Source organism: Agelaius phoeniceus, chromosome 6 (genome assembly GCF_051311805.1).
Source record: "Agelaius phoeniceus isolate bAgePho1 chromosome 6, bAgePho1.hap1, whole genome shotgun sequence".
Taxonomy (NCBI): Eukaryota; Metazoa; Chordata; class Aves; order Passeriformes; family Icteridae; genus Agelaius; species Agelaius phoeniceus.
This window is the reverse complement of record NC_135270.1, coordinates 8,074,812-8,091,241: the sequence shown is the minus strand read 5'-3', so window position 1 is coordinate 8,091,241 and position 16,430 is coordinate 8,074,812. Positions and strand designations below refer to the sequence as shown.

The following is a 16,430-nucleotide window of genomic DNA, read 5'->3' as shown; positions in this document are numbered from 1 at the left end:
TTTCCCCTCCTGCTTCCACACTTGGGATTGCCAGCAAGGTGAAGAGGGAAACTCAGTAAATGCTACTGGACCATTTATATCTCATGGGCACACACCTTACATTTTCAAACAAACAAAACTAAATCATATCTTTTCCATCAAAATAAACAAACACTTATACAAATATTTCACATTTCCAAAAACCATTATTACTACTTACCTTAACTATCAACTTATACAACTTCTTGTTTCTACAAAAACTGTTAACCCTCAAAAATTATAAACTTAACCTTACAACTATAACAAACAAATATTATCAAATACCCATCTTTTATGAAATTCAAAAGCATTCATGTATCTAATAATACTTTTTCAAATATAATTTTTACTTCTACACACAAAAAAAAACCAATCATACTTACCAACACTTTCTACAAACTTTTTCTTCATTAAATATACCCCCCAAAAAACCAAACAATAACCCCACATACACAAGTCAAAAATTAACCACATTTTTAATAAATTAAAATATTCACCACACTTTTAAAATTCCCAAATTGCCCACAAATGAAAAAATTATTTTAAGAACACACCACACTCTAAAACACATTTTAAAGGAACAACAAAAAATAACCAAAACAACACCTCAAATAACATTAAACAAAACTTTATATATCTTTAATTTTTTTAAATAACCCATTCACAAAACCTAATCCTCCAATTTTAAAACACTTTTCAAATAACACAGAAATGAAATTTTTAAAAATCATCCAATTTTAATCAAAATCCCTAAAACAAAAATTAAAACACCATTTCCATAAATAACTTAAAATAAAAATTCTATTTCCACAAATACAAAACCCAAATAAATCCCTACAAAAAACATAAAACCATATCACACTCAAACTCACACCAACAATACCACAAACAAAAAAAACCCACACAAACATAAACCACACATAAAAGCTACAATTCATATAAAACATTCCCTATTCAACCTACAAAAACTACAAATCTTAAATTTTATATTAATATTTAGACTACAAAAATTAATAATATCATAAAACTCTTTATCAAAAAACATAATATCCATCATAATTTTAAAAATCCTAAAATATATAAATGTATAAAAATTAAGTATTAAAAAACCAACTTAATACCTTATAATTAACCAATCCCTAAAGAAATACTAAAAAATTTACTCTCCACTTCCTGAGCCATTGATCCTTCCAGAGGCAGATCTAGCCTGTCCACTTTGGTTGAAAAACTGAGATTATGAAACTAGGCACAGATAAATCCTAGAAGAGATTAAATTTAAGAAATTGTTAGTCACTAGTAAAAGCAGTACAACATAAATGACTGAAAATTTGAAAACTCAGTCTAGCTGGGCCTTGAGGCCAAAATAATTGATTATTTAATTGTTATAAATTCCTAAGCCAAGTATGACCCTGAAATTACTTTCTTACAAGACTATGGTTTGAATGCTCATAAGCACTCACTTTTCAAGCATAAAATTACTTTTAATTATCTTTCACGATTTGGAATAATAAAGCTCACAGCCTTTTTCAAAGATATCCAAGTTTATTACTGAAAAAAAAAGTAATAATCAAATGTGCATGATACAGCAAGTAGTTGCATTTGTAAATGTAAACCTTGATAAAGTAAACAGCATCCCAAAGACAAATTTATGCCAAAAGTGTCTTACAATAGTTAATCAGATTTACAACTTTTTCGTCAGTGAATTCTTTTACTTCTGGGGTACATAGCTGCTTGTAAAAGCAATCTTAAAACACAAAATAAACTGAAAGCTGACATGCTGGAGGAACTTACAGCTTTTGCACAGAAAAGTAGATTTCTCCAAAAATGCTCTCTGATACTGTAAACTTGTTTCAAATATTACTTACAAAGTGTAGATTTATGAGTAGAAAAAATAGCTGAAATTTTGTTCTTACTGCTTACTTAGAAATCAAGTTGTATTTAAACATTACATAAATTTCAAATATATACACATTTTAAGAAATCTGTTACGATCATGATATTGCAAGTTAGCCAGGACTATCAGAGTAAAAAAAATGACTGAACTATCTTATTCAGTTAGATTTTACATGAGATTATTTCAAAGAACTGAAATTTCAGTGATACTACTCTAGGTAAAAATTATAGCCAACAGTTTGGAAGATTTTCCAATACGAAACTCCAAGTCAATTAAATAGAACAAGAAAAGAAAATGTGATCTGTTTTTTTTATTATTATTATTAACAGAGAAATCATTGTGTTCTCAGTGGTTAAAATCTCTCCAGCTTTAGACTCCATTGGGTTTAATCCTAATTTCTCACCCTGTTGCATCTGAACAAGTAGCTCATGTCAGTAAGGATGCAAACTCCAGAGAACAGCCAGCAATACAGAGGTCGTATCAAGAAGACAGAATGAGCCAGCAGAACTCACAGAAGGTCATTTTGAGTGCAGTGCAGAGGGAATACACCATTACATTTCAAGACTACATCCCAGTCCTGGATTTAAAAAGTTCCTGTATACCATGGAGTAGTGCAGTGATTTCCCTACTGTTCCTTGTTGTGCCATTAGAACTTTGTGCTGTTGTGGTAACATTGTGCTATTGTGGTTATGCCAAGCTTGTGACAATCCAGGTTTCTAGTAAATGTATTGGCAATGGCAAGATCAGATAAAAATTGTGAAAAGAAATCCATTGTAGAAATTTAAAAATTATACAACTGTGACAGTTTCCAAGGATTTACTGAATTCATCATGAGGTTTGCCTTGCTTCCAAATATCCAAAGAAGGGCATTTAGGATCTATGTGTAGAAAGAGACATAATGGGAAAAGACTGTGGTGCTTGGGGAAGTGACTAAAAGGACAGGAACAGCACAGGGAGGGGTGCCCCATACTTCCTCATACTGCTTCATCCCACCAAGGCAAACAGATTTGTAAAAAGCACCAAACAGACTGCTATTTGTGCACTTTCTGCTTTGGCATCTCTGTCAGGGACATCCAAAAACAGCCTGGAAAAAAAAAACCTGCTTTTACAGAATTGCCCTGGAAATGGGACTGTCACCCAGAAGGCAGTGTGCAATAAAACACTGAGGATAAGCAAAGAATGAGCCAACAGAGAAAAAAGAAAAGATCAGGAGGCCTGTCCCCATGCTTCATCCTCAAACCCTTATTTTTCAGAGCCTGTTGCAATTCTGGAGCAAAACTTGCTGGGGTGAACAGGAGCCCTTTGCTGCCTGGTGCTCATTCTCACCCTCCAATGCTGGCTCTGAATTTGACCTCAGAGAAATGTGTGTTTTGCAAGCGTGAGGTTAAGTATGAAAGGACTCTGGGAATTTTTGAAGCTGCTAGATTTTCTACTACAGGAATATAGGTTAGAAGTCACTAAAACACTTCCAAAAAGTGTCATTGTATGCATCTTAGTCAGACAAAGTATGCATTGGAAGCAAGTAACAGGTCTGCCTAGAAGGGGAATTCTATTTGAATTCTAAAATCAGTCTTAACATAAAATAATTATTACAAAATGCTGCCCTTATATTTGTTTCAAACTTTGCCCCCAAACAAGCAACATCAGCATTTTATGAGGATTCCAAAAAAATATAATGCATCTGGAAGTACTACTGCATTGTAAGTGATTACTGACACCACTATTTTCTTCTCTGTTCATTTTCTTAATAGATACTAAATAGAAAATGTGGGGCTTTTTTATTTTCCATCAACTTTATCACATTCATAAGTAGCTGGTTGTATAAAATGAGCTTTATTGATAAGGCTATTACCCAGCATATATAAAAAAAAATCTAGTTTATAATAGTTTTAATGAAAATTGGTGACATTTACAGGCTAACTATGCTAATTTGCCTCCAAACAAATTGTTACATAATGCAAAAGTTTTCTAAGTCCCACAATGCCATGTAGGACTCGGCAGGTAACTCCAATGGACTCCATGGCTCCAGAAATTCTCTCTGGCAACACATCCCAGTTGGAGTCTGCAGTAGAGGAAGCCACAGCAAGGATGTGCATTACACATATGATTAGACTGATCATCTTAATGGCACATTAAGAATAAAACATCACCAAAACTCTTGCCTTTCCCCATATTAATACTTGCCCTGAAGCTACGTTCCCCAAGTTATTTTTCCTTCTGTAGAACTTTCTATGAAGGAAACTCCTGGAAATTTATTAGTTTTTCCATTAAGGTATTTATCTACTAACCTATATGTACCAGTTTGTCTAGACATTTTCCTTTTGAGCTTTCCACAGGACACAACTGAGCCTAACTGTGCCTCAGAACACAATTTATGGCAAGTTGTTGTTGGAAAAGGCCACAGCTGATATGTATTTCATACTAGTGAATACATGTACTTCCAAAGAAGCATCTAACAAAAAAAAAAAGCTCACTTAATCACTATTGAAATTTTAGCCCTGTCACCATTTTCTCAAATCCTTGAATGAAAACAGTTAGGAAAAAACAGAATCATTAATGCTTCATTATGCTTTCATTAATCATGAAAACACCACCAAAGGTATCAGGTCCAATCTTTGACCAAATATCACCATGACAAATCACAACACTAAGTGCCATGTGCAGTCATTTCTTGAACACACCCAAGGATGATGACCCCACCACCTCCCAGGACAACCTGTTCCAATGCCTTCAATGAAAAAATTCTTCTTGATATCCAACCTGCACCTCACGGTGTTGCAGCCCGAGGTTATGTTCCCTTGTCTTGTCCCTAGCTGCCTGGTAGAAGAGGCTGACTCCCACCTTGCTGCAATCTCTTTCCAGCTAGTTGTGGAGAGTGATAAGACTCCTCTGAGCCTCCTCATCTAACTAAACAACCACAGCTCCTTCAACCAATCCTTCCTATGACTTGATCTCTCCAGATGCCTCAGCAGCTTCACTGCCCTTCTCTGGACATGCTCCAGCACCTCAGTGTCTGCCTGGAACCGAGAGGCCAGAACTGGACACAGGTCTCAATGCATGGCTTCACCAGTGCCAGGTGCAGGGGGACAATCAGTGCCCTGCTCCTGCTGGCCACCCTGTTTCTGACACAGGCCAGGATGCCATTGGCCTTTGTGCCCACCTGGCCCGTGCTCAGCTGCTCTTGGCCAGCACCCCCAGCTCCTTTGCCACTCTTCCCCCAGCCTGTAGCAACTGCAATGGGTTGTCGTGATCCAGGGACAAGACTTGGCCACACTGAGCACTCCACTGACCTGAGCCCATGGATCCAGCCTGTCCAGGTCCCTCTGCAGTCCCACCAGTCAACTTAGGATTGGCTGCAAACTCACTGAGGATGCCCTTGATCCCCTGTCCAGATCATTGATAAGGACATTAAACAGAACTGGCCCCAAGAGAAGTGGTTCCCCCGGGGAACCACACTCCTGACCAGCTGCCAGCTGGATAAACAGCTTTCACTGCCACCCTCTGGGCATGGCCATCCAGCTTTAACCCAGCTAAGAGTGCACCTGCTGCCATCTTCTCCAGGAGAATGCCATGAACTCATCATGAGGTTTGCCTTGTTTCCAAATATCCAGAGAAGGATGCTCAGTGTGCTGTGAGAGCTGAGTTCAACACTCAGGCAAGCCTTAGCACCCAGTTGTGAATACTCTTAATGCCTCCCTGATTGTAGAGACAAACTTAGGGGAATCTCTCATTAGGATGGGCAATAAAACAGAATTCTTATCTTCCTTTTTTTATTCGTCAAAATTCAGATCTCACACATTAGGCACAAATTAAGAATAAAAAGTTGTAAGAAATGAGGTGCATCTCATGTATCTGGACTTTGTGCCATTTCTGAAATGGAATTTTTTTGTCTGAATCAAGATGCAGAATTTGGTTAAGAATAATTAACACATTTTGAACAAATACTTCATATATAAAAAATCTAGTTGCTCATGCAGTCTCTCTAAGGGCGCATGCATAGAGCAAACTTTTCATAGATTAGATCTGCAATGATCTAAAGCATTTTTGCACAAACTGAGGTTCTAAAGCTTTATCAAATTTCACAAATGCAGCCTGCATGCACAGTCTAGTCATACTAGTCATTTGTTTGAAAAGACAATATTTAAAATATTAAAAGATCATTCACCATTCAAAAAATACATTATTCCTGAGGACAGTGTGTGCCTTATTCTTTAGGAAAATAACGTGCAGTCAATGAAAACAGCATACTGAGCAAAGTCCAGCAAAAAGGTTTCTCAGCTTAAGCAAATGGCTAGACAGTGGCAAGATCTTTATGCACCGTTGATGTCCTCCAAAAGTAAAGGACACACAGAGTGTTTCTCCAAACTTCTTGTCCTTTCCCAGTGCATAAAATGCACCATGTCAAATCTACATACTTGCCTTTCATATGCTCTTACATCCCAGTGTTGAAAAAAAATTATAATACCTATAAATGTAAATCTCAAATACAAAAAGATTGTTTAATGTGGTTTTTGAAGTCCAATTGGAATTTGCCTAGGTATGTATTGACATATGCCAATATCAATAGCAAAAGCAAAAAATATAAAATAATGTTTCTGATTTTTGCCTGATTTTACCCTGTATCTTTATAACTTGGGCCAGCCAAGACATTTTGTTTTTAGAGAAAATATTACATAAGCTCATTTGTGGCCTTCTGAAGCATTCAAATATTATCACAAGGTGTCACACAAATAAAAACTGTGACACACGGTTACTGCTGTCAAACAGCGCTTGACAGTCCACAGAATGAGACAGAGAGGCAATAAATTAAATCAAACCTTGTGACTGTATTAGCACTGAAGAGAGTGCAGTAATTTTTTTTCTGATAATAACTCCTGAGGAATTTAATGCACAACCCAGAAGATGAAGGAACAAAACAGCCTTTCCAAAATATGGCAAGCTGAGTTCCATCTGCCCTTTATCACAGAATGAATGGGTAATGTACCTGATTGGGCCAGATCTTCAAATTTCTTTCCTCCTTTCATGCAGTACTATAGATACTCCTACAAGTGCCTTGTCTGGTAACAGAGCTGAAATTAATCAAGAAAGCTCATGAATGTGGTGAAACAACTGAAGAACTTAAAAGTATGATGTTAGGCTCTCTGGATACAACAGATCCTATTTACCTACTTTGATGGGCTCTTGACTCTTGAAATTAATTTCAGTGAAATAAAATAAAATTATTGTGCTAATAAATGCAAGTGAATACTCAAATCAAACTTTTTAATTACACAGGATTAATGTAAATGGAAAAAATTCAGGTCTTTTCATATCTGTCAGCATTGATTTTGCTGCAGCTTTATCCCTAAAAATAAGGTCAAAATTTCTAGACTTCGTAGCTATTGTGCTTTGCTGACTCTTTGTTTTTAACATTTTTCTCATCCAATACAGAAAAGCATTATTAAAACTGTACGAGAGAAACAGAACAACTGTAACTCTATCCATTCCCTTCCCTTCAATGCATCCCTTAAATTTGTTTAAACTTTAAGTGCTTTTCCTGTATTATGAAATGCTAGTAACAGACAATTTCATCACCAAAATGTGACTATTAACCACAAGCAACACTGCAGTATGCTGTTTGCACATAAAAATTGAAATTTGATTCTTCAAATGAACATCTACGTTTTTAGTGATTTTATCAAAAAAATCCACCCCAAGTGTAAGAAGGCATACTAATAATAATAATAGTAGTAAATACTGTGTGTGTATGCATTTATATACAATCTGTATACATATTTGCCTGTGTCCAGCTCCAATGTTATGATATATTTAGGCCAATAAAAGAAGTGTACATTACTGCAACATTTACTATTACAATAAGAAAAACCTTGTTACAAATTGCTCTTCTTCCCTGAACAAGCAAGCCACAATGCTATACTGTATGTCTCATATATATTGGCAGAAGCTTGCATACTATAAAGATATAATTGTATTTGAAGAGAAAGTCAATTACACTGCATGGGAGCATTTCAAGTTCACACTCTGTGAAGTCATGAAATCATTGCCCAGGCAGAGCAAGAGGAACAGTAACACAGTTAGCATGAAAATGACAGTTCTTTCATGCTGGAAGCATGTGGAGATGGCCTTTCACACACAAAAGTGCAAGGACAACTCAACAGCTGTGTAATTTTCAAACAGAAAATTACCCTCTCCTGGTGCTGCTGTTTTCTTTCTGAATTTGGACTTTTTGGTTTTCAACTAGATGATATATTAATGACACTAATGTGCAAATCTTAAACTGCATAGTATATATTTAGCAGCCACAGACCCCTTTTTTAGGGTAGGACCACATCCACAATCTCAACAAGAGACTAGGACAAACCTGACAAAACAGTAAGCCTGAAAGATCAAGTCATGGCCACAAAGGCAACAACTGCTCTTTTCTTTAGAGGCATTACAGATGGAGCTGAGCAATCAGAAGCTGTAGAAGTAGTGGATATCACGTAAGTTGGTTTTAGTCATGCCCTTACTCTATAGGTTCACAGGTAATTTTCTGTTTTCATCATGCTGAGAGTATCTTCATAAACAGCATGAAAATCCATTGCCTTTTTTAAAACAGCATCCAGATTTTTACTCTGTCTGCACATCTCTGAATGCCAATTGTCACTGGAGCTCATCACAGACCAGTTACAGGTAAGGCTTTTCATTGACATCACTGGGAACATCCATTTCTCGATGCCCACCAAAGTATGCAATTGCGCTGCCTAGCAAGAACATAAATATACCACCACCAAATCTCACACTGATGCCAGACTGACTTCAGTTTGTAACTTCACTCTCCAATTCCAAAGTGGTTTTGTTGTAGCATGGTAATGACTAAGGCCATTCATGGTGATACTGTTTCCCATTCTTTTTCCTTTCTCTTTGCAAATGTTCCAGTTCAGCCTCATACATCATTTCCTGGACTAAGTATTTCTCTCTTCTCATTCTGTCACACAAGTCTTTGGGTATGTCTGGAATTAGGTAGGCAATGAAAGACTTTATTCCAAAAACAAGGTGCTGAAAAGAAAAACAAAAATAATTGATTAACATATCAATATGTATTCCTTTGTAGGACAATTTAGAGCCCAAAAGTCTGGCAAAACTGGACACCAAAGATTCAATTTGTGACTGAAAGGCAACTCCTTTGGGTTTTTTTTAATAAAAACACTCCTATGGGAGTAAATGAGTGAACTAAAAGAAATGGGCAAATGCTGAAGTTTTCTAAGGAAAAAAAGTATAGAGTTAGTGACTTAAATGAAGATGTGACTACAGGATATGCTAGTTTGATCAACAAATGCCAATGCTACATACAAGCAGGCTTTGTTCAGGGCTTATCATGGAAATAGGTGATCAGAGTGCTAGGGGAGTATGCAATAGATACTTCAAACTTAGTATACATGTTTCAACTTCTATATTAAGCTAGAATCATGTATCATTTTCCTGACACACATTCTATCTTGTAGTAACTGTGCCTAATAGACACAAAACTTGCACTTCTTTTTCAATAAAATACGAATGATTGGGCAGGGAACCAACATGATGTATAAGATTACTTTTAAGGAAATATGATTTTATAGGCATTCTACAGCAAGTGCATGCTCTGTCAATTCTGTTTGAAGTGGCTGATAGTCAACAGTTTGAGGAAGAATTTTTTTTTCCTCAGTCTTGACTGTACTGAACAAACAATTGATTAAAATGACAATTTTGCTTATAGGACAACTATAAAGAATCAACTCAGACCTATAAAAGGTAGAAAGGGCTTGCTCCCTTTCACAACTAACCTCAAATACTATGATGAAGGCCAGCCGTGCTGCCAGGACGTGCCAAAACTGCAAAGTGAATTCATACGGAGTCGAGCTCCATGGTGGGGCTCTGTAGTCTCTGTACCTGCAGAGCAAAGAGAAACCCAGTGAGTTAAACCCAGTGTGCTCTCTTGAGCAATTAAAACTTTTGACATGGTCAAGGGCTCTCTGGTTCATCCCAGATCTGGCTAAAAGGAGAGAAACTGAAGTGAAAGCAGACTTCAAGAGGAGTTAAACTGAAAAGGAGATCTGTCCAGAATACAGGCTGTTAAATAAAGCTGTTTATGAGACAGTACTTCTTGCTTCCAAAAATCCAGAGCAAACGGTTCCTTTTATTGTTACAAAGCTGGAGTGTTAAGTGTGTTGATTCTAAATTGGTTCTTATCTTTGCTTATAAGCACTTGAGAGTCTCCAGACAAAGTTTGCATAAATGAAATATGATTCTAATTTAAACTAATGCTTACTGCAAACCTAAGACAGAAAACAGGAGTGCGCTCATGTCCTATTTCATTTTTATGCTGTATTTTTTATATTCATCTTGCATAATTGTTTGCAAGAATTGTAATCTCCATCTGGGTTAGAGAGGTAACAAAAATTTTAATTGTGTATTTTAATTTATTGACTTCAGAATGCTTAACAAAATTGAAATGTGGATTTTTACCATTCTTGGCAGCTGGTAAAACTTTTAAATTAAATAATTCATAGAGACATGAAAGATAATGGCTTGCAAGAGTCAATGTATCCTACCACACAGTATTTGTACCCAAGGACTCCATGTTGAACAAACATGAACTCCAATGCTTTTAAGAGCAAAAAAGAAATGCCAGCAATTTCAGCACTTTTAATTTACTGTCTGCAATAATGTCCATGCATGTATTACAGTAAATGGGAGCAAGGAAACATACCGACAGTATCCTGAATATCCCATCCCAAGTTCACTCAAATCAAATACTGACAAGCTGCTGTTGACATATCCTTTTAAGCATCTGAAAGAAAAAGCCATATGGGCAGCATTTTCTTCATAAAGTGTTTATACAATAAACATGTGTATGTAAACATATTCTGCTATCAGAACTGTGAGCATAATACTTTATTGATTTATCAGGACAAAAGCAATTCTGAAATTCATGCAGAGAAGCAAAGTTTACTGGAAAAAAAAAAGACTAACAACTGTTTCAGCTATAGCACTGTTTAGAAGTCTATTTTCAGCACTTCTCATGCTTTTGCTTCTTACCTGCTGGGAGATATAAACCAAAAATTGTTGCTACATTCTTTTTAACTGTCCTCTAAAATTACTGATCTTTGAAAGACGGATAGAAAGGCAGAGAGCAGTATAATTTAACACCCTTGCAGAATTGGCCACCAATAATGCAGCATATAAAAAAAATAACAGGTTTTATGTGTTTTCATCAACATGAACAGTGTATATATACCAAACAGTTATATTAAAGGCAAAAATATATTACTATTAATTACAGAAATTATATAAATAAATTGATTTATGATTGTAGGAGTGAATTTTTGCTGTTGCTTGAAAACCACAGACATGAAAGATATCCTATCTTCTTTTTCTCGATATCCTATCATCTGTCTTGTAACTTAATTAAAGCACATTTGAAAGTCAAAGAAGATATAAGAAGAGATGCATGAGGAATCTTTTTATAATCCTGGATCTTCAGGTTTGCTATAATACCTCAAACCACTACTGACAAAAGAAGAAATAGAATTACATAGTTCTCTCTTAAATGGGTAGAGTGCATCAAGCACTAACATTTTTCTGATACTGTCTCTTTTCATCCTATCCCACCTCACTATTTTTGCCCTTAAACTTTCTTTTCCTGTGACAGCTCAGGAAGAGTAAATCACTATTTTGGGAGCATATATGTGTATTTGGGAATGCACTGGGAGAAGACAGCATAGACCTACTGCAGAGAGGAGGAAAAGCTTATTTAGAAAAGACCTGAGAACTGATGCAATGTACAGACTTTTTTGTTTGCATTCAGAAGGGAAGAGATGATTTTCCACTTCTATAAAGAGCTACTTTGCAAACTCTTTGGAACAGCTGACTTACTCGCTCTTCACATCTGGGAAGGTTTGCACAGAATATCAAGAAATGTATCTGATATATGTTATCATAGAAATACAGCAGTAAATTGTGCTTCCACTCAAAAATACATGTATATATAAAGAATAGCCTAATTACTTTTCTTGTCTGTACCCTTGATCTGTACAGGGACCATATTTGTATGCATAGACAAAACGTGGAATGTAATCAGAAGTAATGGCAATAACGAAGGCATTGGTGATGACAGCCAGAACTCCAATTCCTTCCAGAATTCCATACCAAATACCTAGAAACAAGAGAAATTTGAACAAAGTAGTCAGTTCTTTATAGTCATATTAAGTCATATAAAGTCATACCAGTGATAATAAAGTCATTAATAGTCATACAATTTTCCTTTCTTGTTAAGAATGAGTTATGAGACAGAAAAACTAATCAGATGAAGCCATGTCCCCACATTGCAACCACCACCAATGCCACCCAAATGAAATCTTACAACAGTGCACACCCTGCTGAAAAGATACAGCCAAGGAACAAAGACATAATGGTAATTTTTTGTTATGAAGGCCAAATAGGAGGTTCTAGAAAGAGATTTCTTATTTAATTAAATTTTAAATTAAAATTTAATTCAGTCCTTTTATTTAACTTCAAAATTCAATTTATTTTAGACCTAGAGTTCCACAAATCGGAAGCCTGAAATGCTTTTAGCCTGTTCCCAATATTCATGATTATAATGAATTATAATATATGATGTTATTATAATGATTCCTTATTGTAAATGGGAAACAAACTTGAGGAATCCTCTTTGCAAATCAACCAACTATCCTTTCATTGCCAAAAAGGAAAGCTGTCACTGAAATCTGTTGGTTATGTTACCATCCTGACACATGAAATACTTTGGGGGTGCAGCTGCTCTCAAGTGGAAAACCCAAAGAGATGGTAGCTGGCAGTGGCAGCCACTGGCTTCTCTCACCTATATCTGTGGCTCTTGCAGGCATGGGTCTTCGCCACTGAGTGACAAACTTGTATGCATCTAACCTGATTTCTATGATGTTGTTGAGCAGTGCCAGGAGAGGTGCCAGGGGGAAGGCAGCCACAAAGATGGTGGTAAAGCCAAACTGTAAAACTAGACAGGCATTTCTGTGGTTAGAAATTGGAAATTCAAAAAGTCTTTTAACGTGCAACATAGTTCTACCTTCTGAAGAAAACCAACACCTCCCAGATTTGCTCACCCATCTCTAAATATTCGTCCATTAAACCATGGAGATTCATAGGTTGCAGATTCCAATCTTTTTCCCATTGAGGTAGAGAAATTTTATTCTCCATTGATTGCCCTCTTCTCTTCATTTTGCGTCGTGACCACCAATTCTGTAATAAACTTTATGAGATAAAGAGAGCAATAATGACTGTATCTGCCCACAGATTTAAAATATGTTCTGGTACTGTTCTGAAATAGGCAGGCCTGTTTTAAACAGCATCTGGATGATTACTTAAATATTTTATGGAAAATTTTACAATATCTTCTTAGATCCAATGCAAAGAACTTATAAAAGATCTCATCATTCTGCATTATAATTTTAATTGCCTTTAATGTAGCATGTTTGACATTGTAAAAATAAGCTTTTCAGAATATGGAATATGCTTACATGGACTTTTTTCATTTTGGTAGGATTTACCTGAATGACTAAATAAAAAAAATTTTTAAAAATCATGCATAGCAAGAACACTAAAAAATAAATAATGCTTTATTTCAATCCTGTAAAAGACAAACCAGGTCAGTGGAATTCAGTAAGAATACCATGGTAAAACACACTGAGGAGTAGAATACATATATTTTGGAACAAACCTAAAGGTCTAGATATTCTACAGAATATTTCTTAAAGTAGGAAAAAGCATTTAAAAAGGTGTTGCTGTATGTGGAAATATTTAAGACTATTCTTCATAAAGCTGTGCAAAATCTTTTCACAGAGTAGTCATAAATATTAAGGAGATAGTAGGCTCATGAATTAAAATGTTATTTAAATGAAAAATATTATCTAGTACTGACACATGGACCAAATAAAGACTACTATTTGTTTCTAGATAATATGGAAGAGAGACTAAGGATGGGAAATATCTTTCTTGTAAGTATTTTTATAAAAAGGCTGCTCTTTTTTCTCTCAAGCTAATTTCGTGTTTGGCTCTTGATCTCTCTTGTTACTGAAAGAGAAGCTTTTGTTTGTTTGAAAGATAAACTGTTGCCTATGTTGCAAACAATGGTTTTGTAAAACAAAACATTTATTTCTGTAACAGAATATAAGCATGTTCTAAAATAAATTTTAAACAAGGTTAACATCCTGCTTGGCTGAGAAGACAGGAAGCCTGGCAGTTAAAGTAGGTTTCTCAATTCTCAATTTCAAAAATCCTCATTCCACAACATACAGTACACTGTCCCTTGTGCAGAACAATTGCAATTGCATATTGTGAGCAAAATCCTTTCTAACATATTTTCAAGGTTGAGACTTCAATTTGATCAATATTTGATGATCCACATTTTACAGAAAACATATTACAGTTTCAAGAGAAGTGTAAGACTCTTAGCTCATTAGTCATTTCAGAGGCTGAACATGTCTGTATTATGGAAAATGAAATCCTAATAAACAACTGAGATGCTTAACATACCCTGAGAATCTTTATCTCAGAGTGGAAGACAATGCTTTCCTTGGGAATAAAGTGACAATATCTGAGGTGCAATGAGTGAAAACATTCTCCAAACATAAAACCATTTCTCCTTAGAACTGAATCATGCTAACATGTATTTACTGTTTTTATAATGAACTTTAAAATCCGAACTTACGGATAGCCTAGTTCCATGAAGTTGTTCCACATTTGTTTTAAAACCATAATAACTCCCATTTGTAAGCAGAGATCTATCAAGCAGCCACTAGGATGACACTGAAATGAAGTGGAAGAGATCAACAGCTAAAATCAGAGAATTCATTTATTTTTTATTTGTTCTGAGTGCAAAAAAAAAAAAAAGAGTTAAGTATGTGTGTTGAAAAACAATCTCCATCTGCAGAAATATTTATTTCAGTAACATTTATTTTAATATTAACAGACTTCAGCTGAACAACCCTTACACATATAGTTAAATATTAGATATTAGATAATATTGCCCAATTTAAAGGTACGTGTGCTAGAGATATGATAAATTATATAGACCATTTCACTTAGACCAGTAAGTACTTACTCATTTCAAAAAATGGAGCAATATTTCATCTGCAATAATCTAAGTCTAAAGAAAGATTTACTAGCAGAATTTCTGATACTGGTATGTTATCTATATCTATCTATCTGTGTGTGTGTATATTTATAAATATATATGTATATATATATATGTGTGTGTATGTTTGTGTATATATATATAGATATGTACTGCCATATTAAAATGTTAAGTAATTACAGAACTATTTTTCAATTAATTGACTACAAAGTTATAAAATTTTACTCTGTGGCTACCAAGATTCAGTAGAAGAAATCTGATTTTCAGAGTAAAGAGGAAACTTCAGCATACTGGTGAGTTGCAAGTCTAACATTCCTGTTAAATTTTGAAAATATTCTTTTTCTTCTTTTAGAACTGTACAAAATTATCAATTATTTTGGGATGGAAAGGATCCCTTAAGATGATCTAGTCCAAACTTCTGCCATAAGTATGGCCATTTTCAACTAGAGAAGTCCCATCCAACCTGACTTTGAATGTTTTCAGGGATAAAACATCCATCACCTCTCTAGAAAACCTGTCCCAGTATTTCATCATCATCATCATCTTCATCATCATCATCATATTTTAAAAATCTCTTCCTTACACCTAGTCTAAATCTAGCCTCTCTTAGTTTAAAATCATTAATCCTTGCCCTGTCTCAACAGGCCCTACTAAAAGTTTGTCCCTTTCTTTCATTCAAGCACCTTTAAGTACTGAAAGGCAGTAATAATGTCTCCTTGGAGCTTTCTCTGCTCCAAGCTGAGTATCTCCAACTCAGCCTCCCTTCATAGGAGAGCTGCTCCAGCCCTCTGATTCATTTTGTGGCCCCCATCTGGGCCCATTCCAACAGATAGACACATTTTTTTTCTGTGCTGACAGAAATTTATCAAGTTGATTAAAAAGCTGATGGCTTTATATTTATGTCCTCTATCCAGGAGATTCCAGTCTCAGAGGAGTCACAGTGCATGTGAGGTAAGGGACTATTACTGATGGCTTTTCTCTAAGACAGACAGAAAGATCTTGTGTGCCTTGGGCGGAGTCACTCAGCACACTGGAGAACACAGAAGGAAAAAACCATCTCCTGGATCCTATCCTTTGCTATAAATAAGAGTTTAATATTTGCTGCGCTTGGAATAATAAAATCTTTAAACTGGGCTTCAGCCACTTCCTTTTTACTCATGGAAATATCACAGGAACACAAGATAGGATTGTTTACCTCTTCCAGCCTCCATCTGTTAAAAAGCTTGTTGTACTTTCCTGGGCGGCCTGCAAATCTGGAAAATAAGATTTCTGTTTCTCAGTGGACATTCCAGAAATACCCTGTATCAGTAGTTGTTTCATAACATCCACTGAATACAGGAAATATCAACAGAATAAATCACACAGGCTTAA

The 16,430-nt window shown here is 35.5% G+C and overlaps 1 protein-coding gene across 4 annotated transcripts in view; it reads right to left on the bottom strand.

The window, feature by feature from the left end:
- Positions 1-1,540: 1,540 nt before the first annotated feature.
- Positions 1,541-16,430, bottom strand: part of ANO3 (anoctamin 3) — a 91,889-nt gene continuing 76,999 nt past the window's right edge. For all 4 annotated transcript variants that reach the window (XM_077179571.1, XM_077179570.1, XM_054634876.2 and 1 more), the window contains 8 exons: positions 16,255-16,312; positions 14,634-14,731; positions 13,030-13,175; positions 12,771-12,923; positions 11,939-12,086; positions 10,641-10,721; positions 9,715-9,820; positions 1,541-8,950 (listed from right to left, as the gene is read on the bottom strand). In XM_077179571.1, the coding sequence (XP_077035686.1) occupies positions 8,768-8,950; positions 9,715-9,820; positions 10,641-10,721; positions 11,939-12,086; positions 12,771-12,923; positions 13,030-13,175; positions 14,634-14,731; positions 16,255-16,312 (973 nt within the window). In that variant the 3' untranslated portion in view covers positions 1,541-8,767. The remainder of the gene's footprint in view (positions 8,951-9,714; positions 9,821-10,640; positions 10,722-11,938; positions 12,087-12,770; positions 12,924-13,029; positions 13,176-14,633; positions 14,732-16,254; positions 16,313-16,430) is intronic.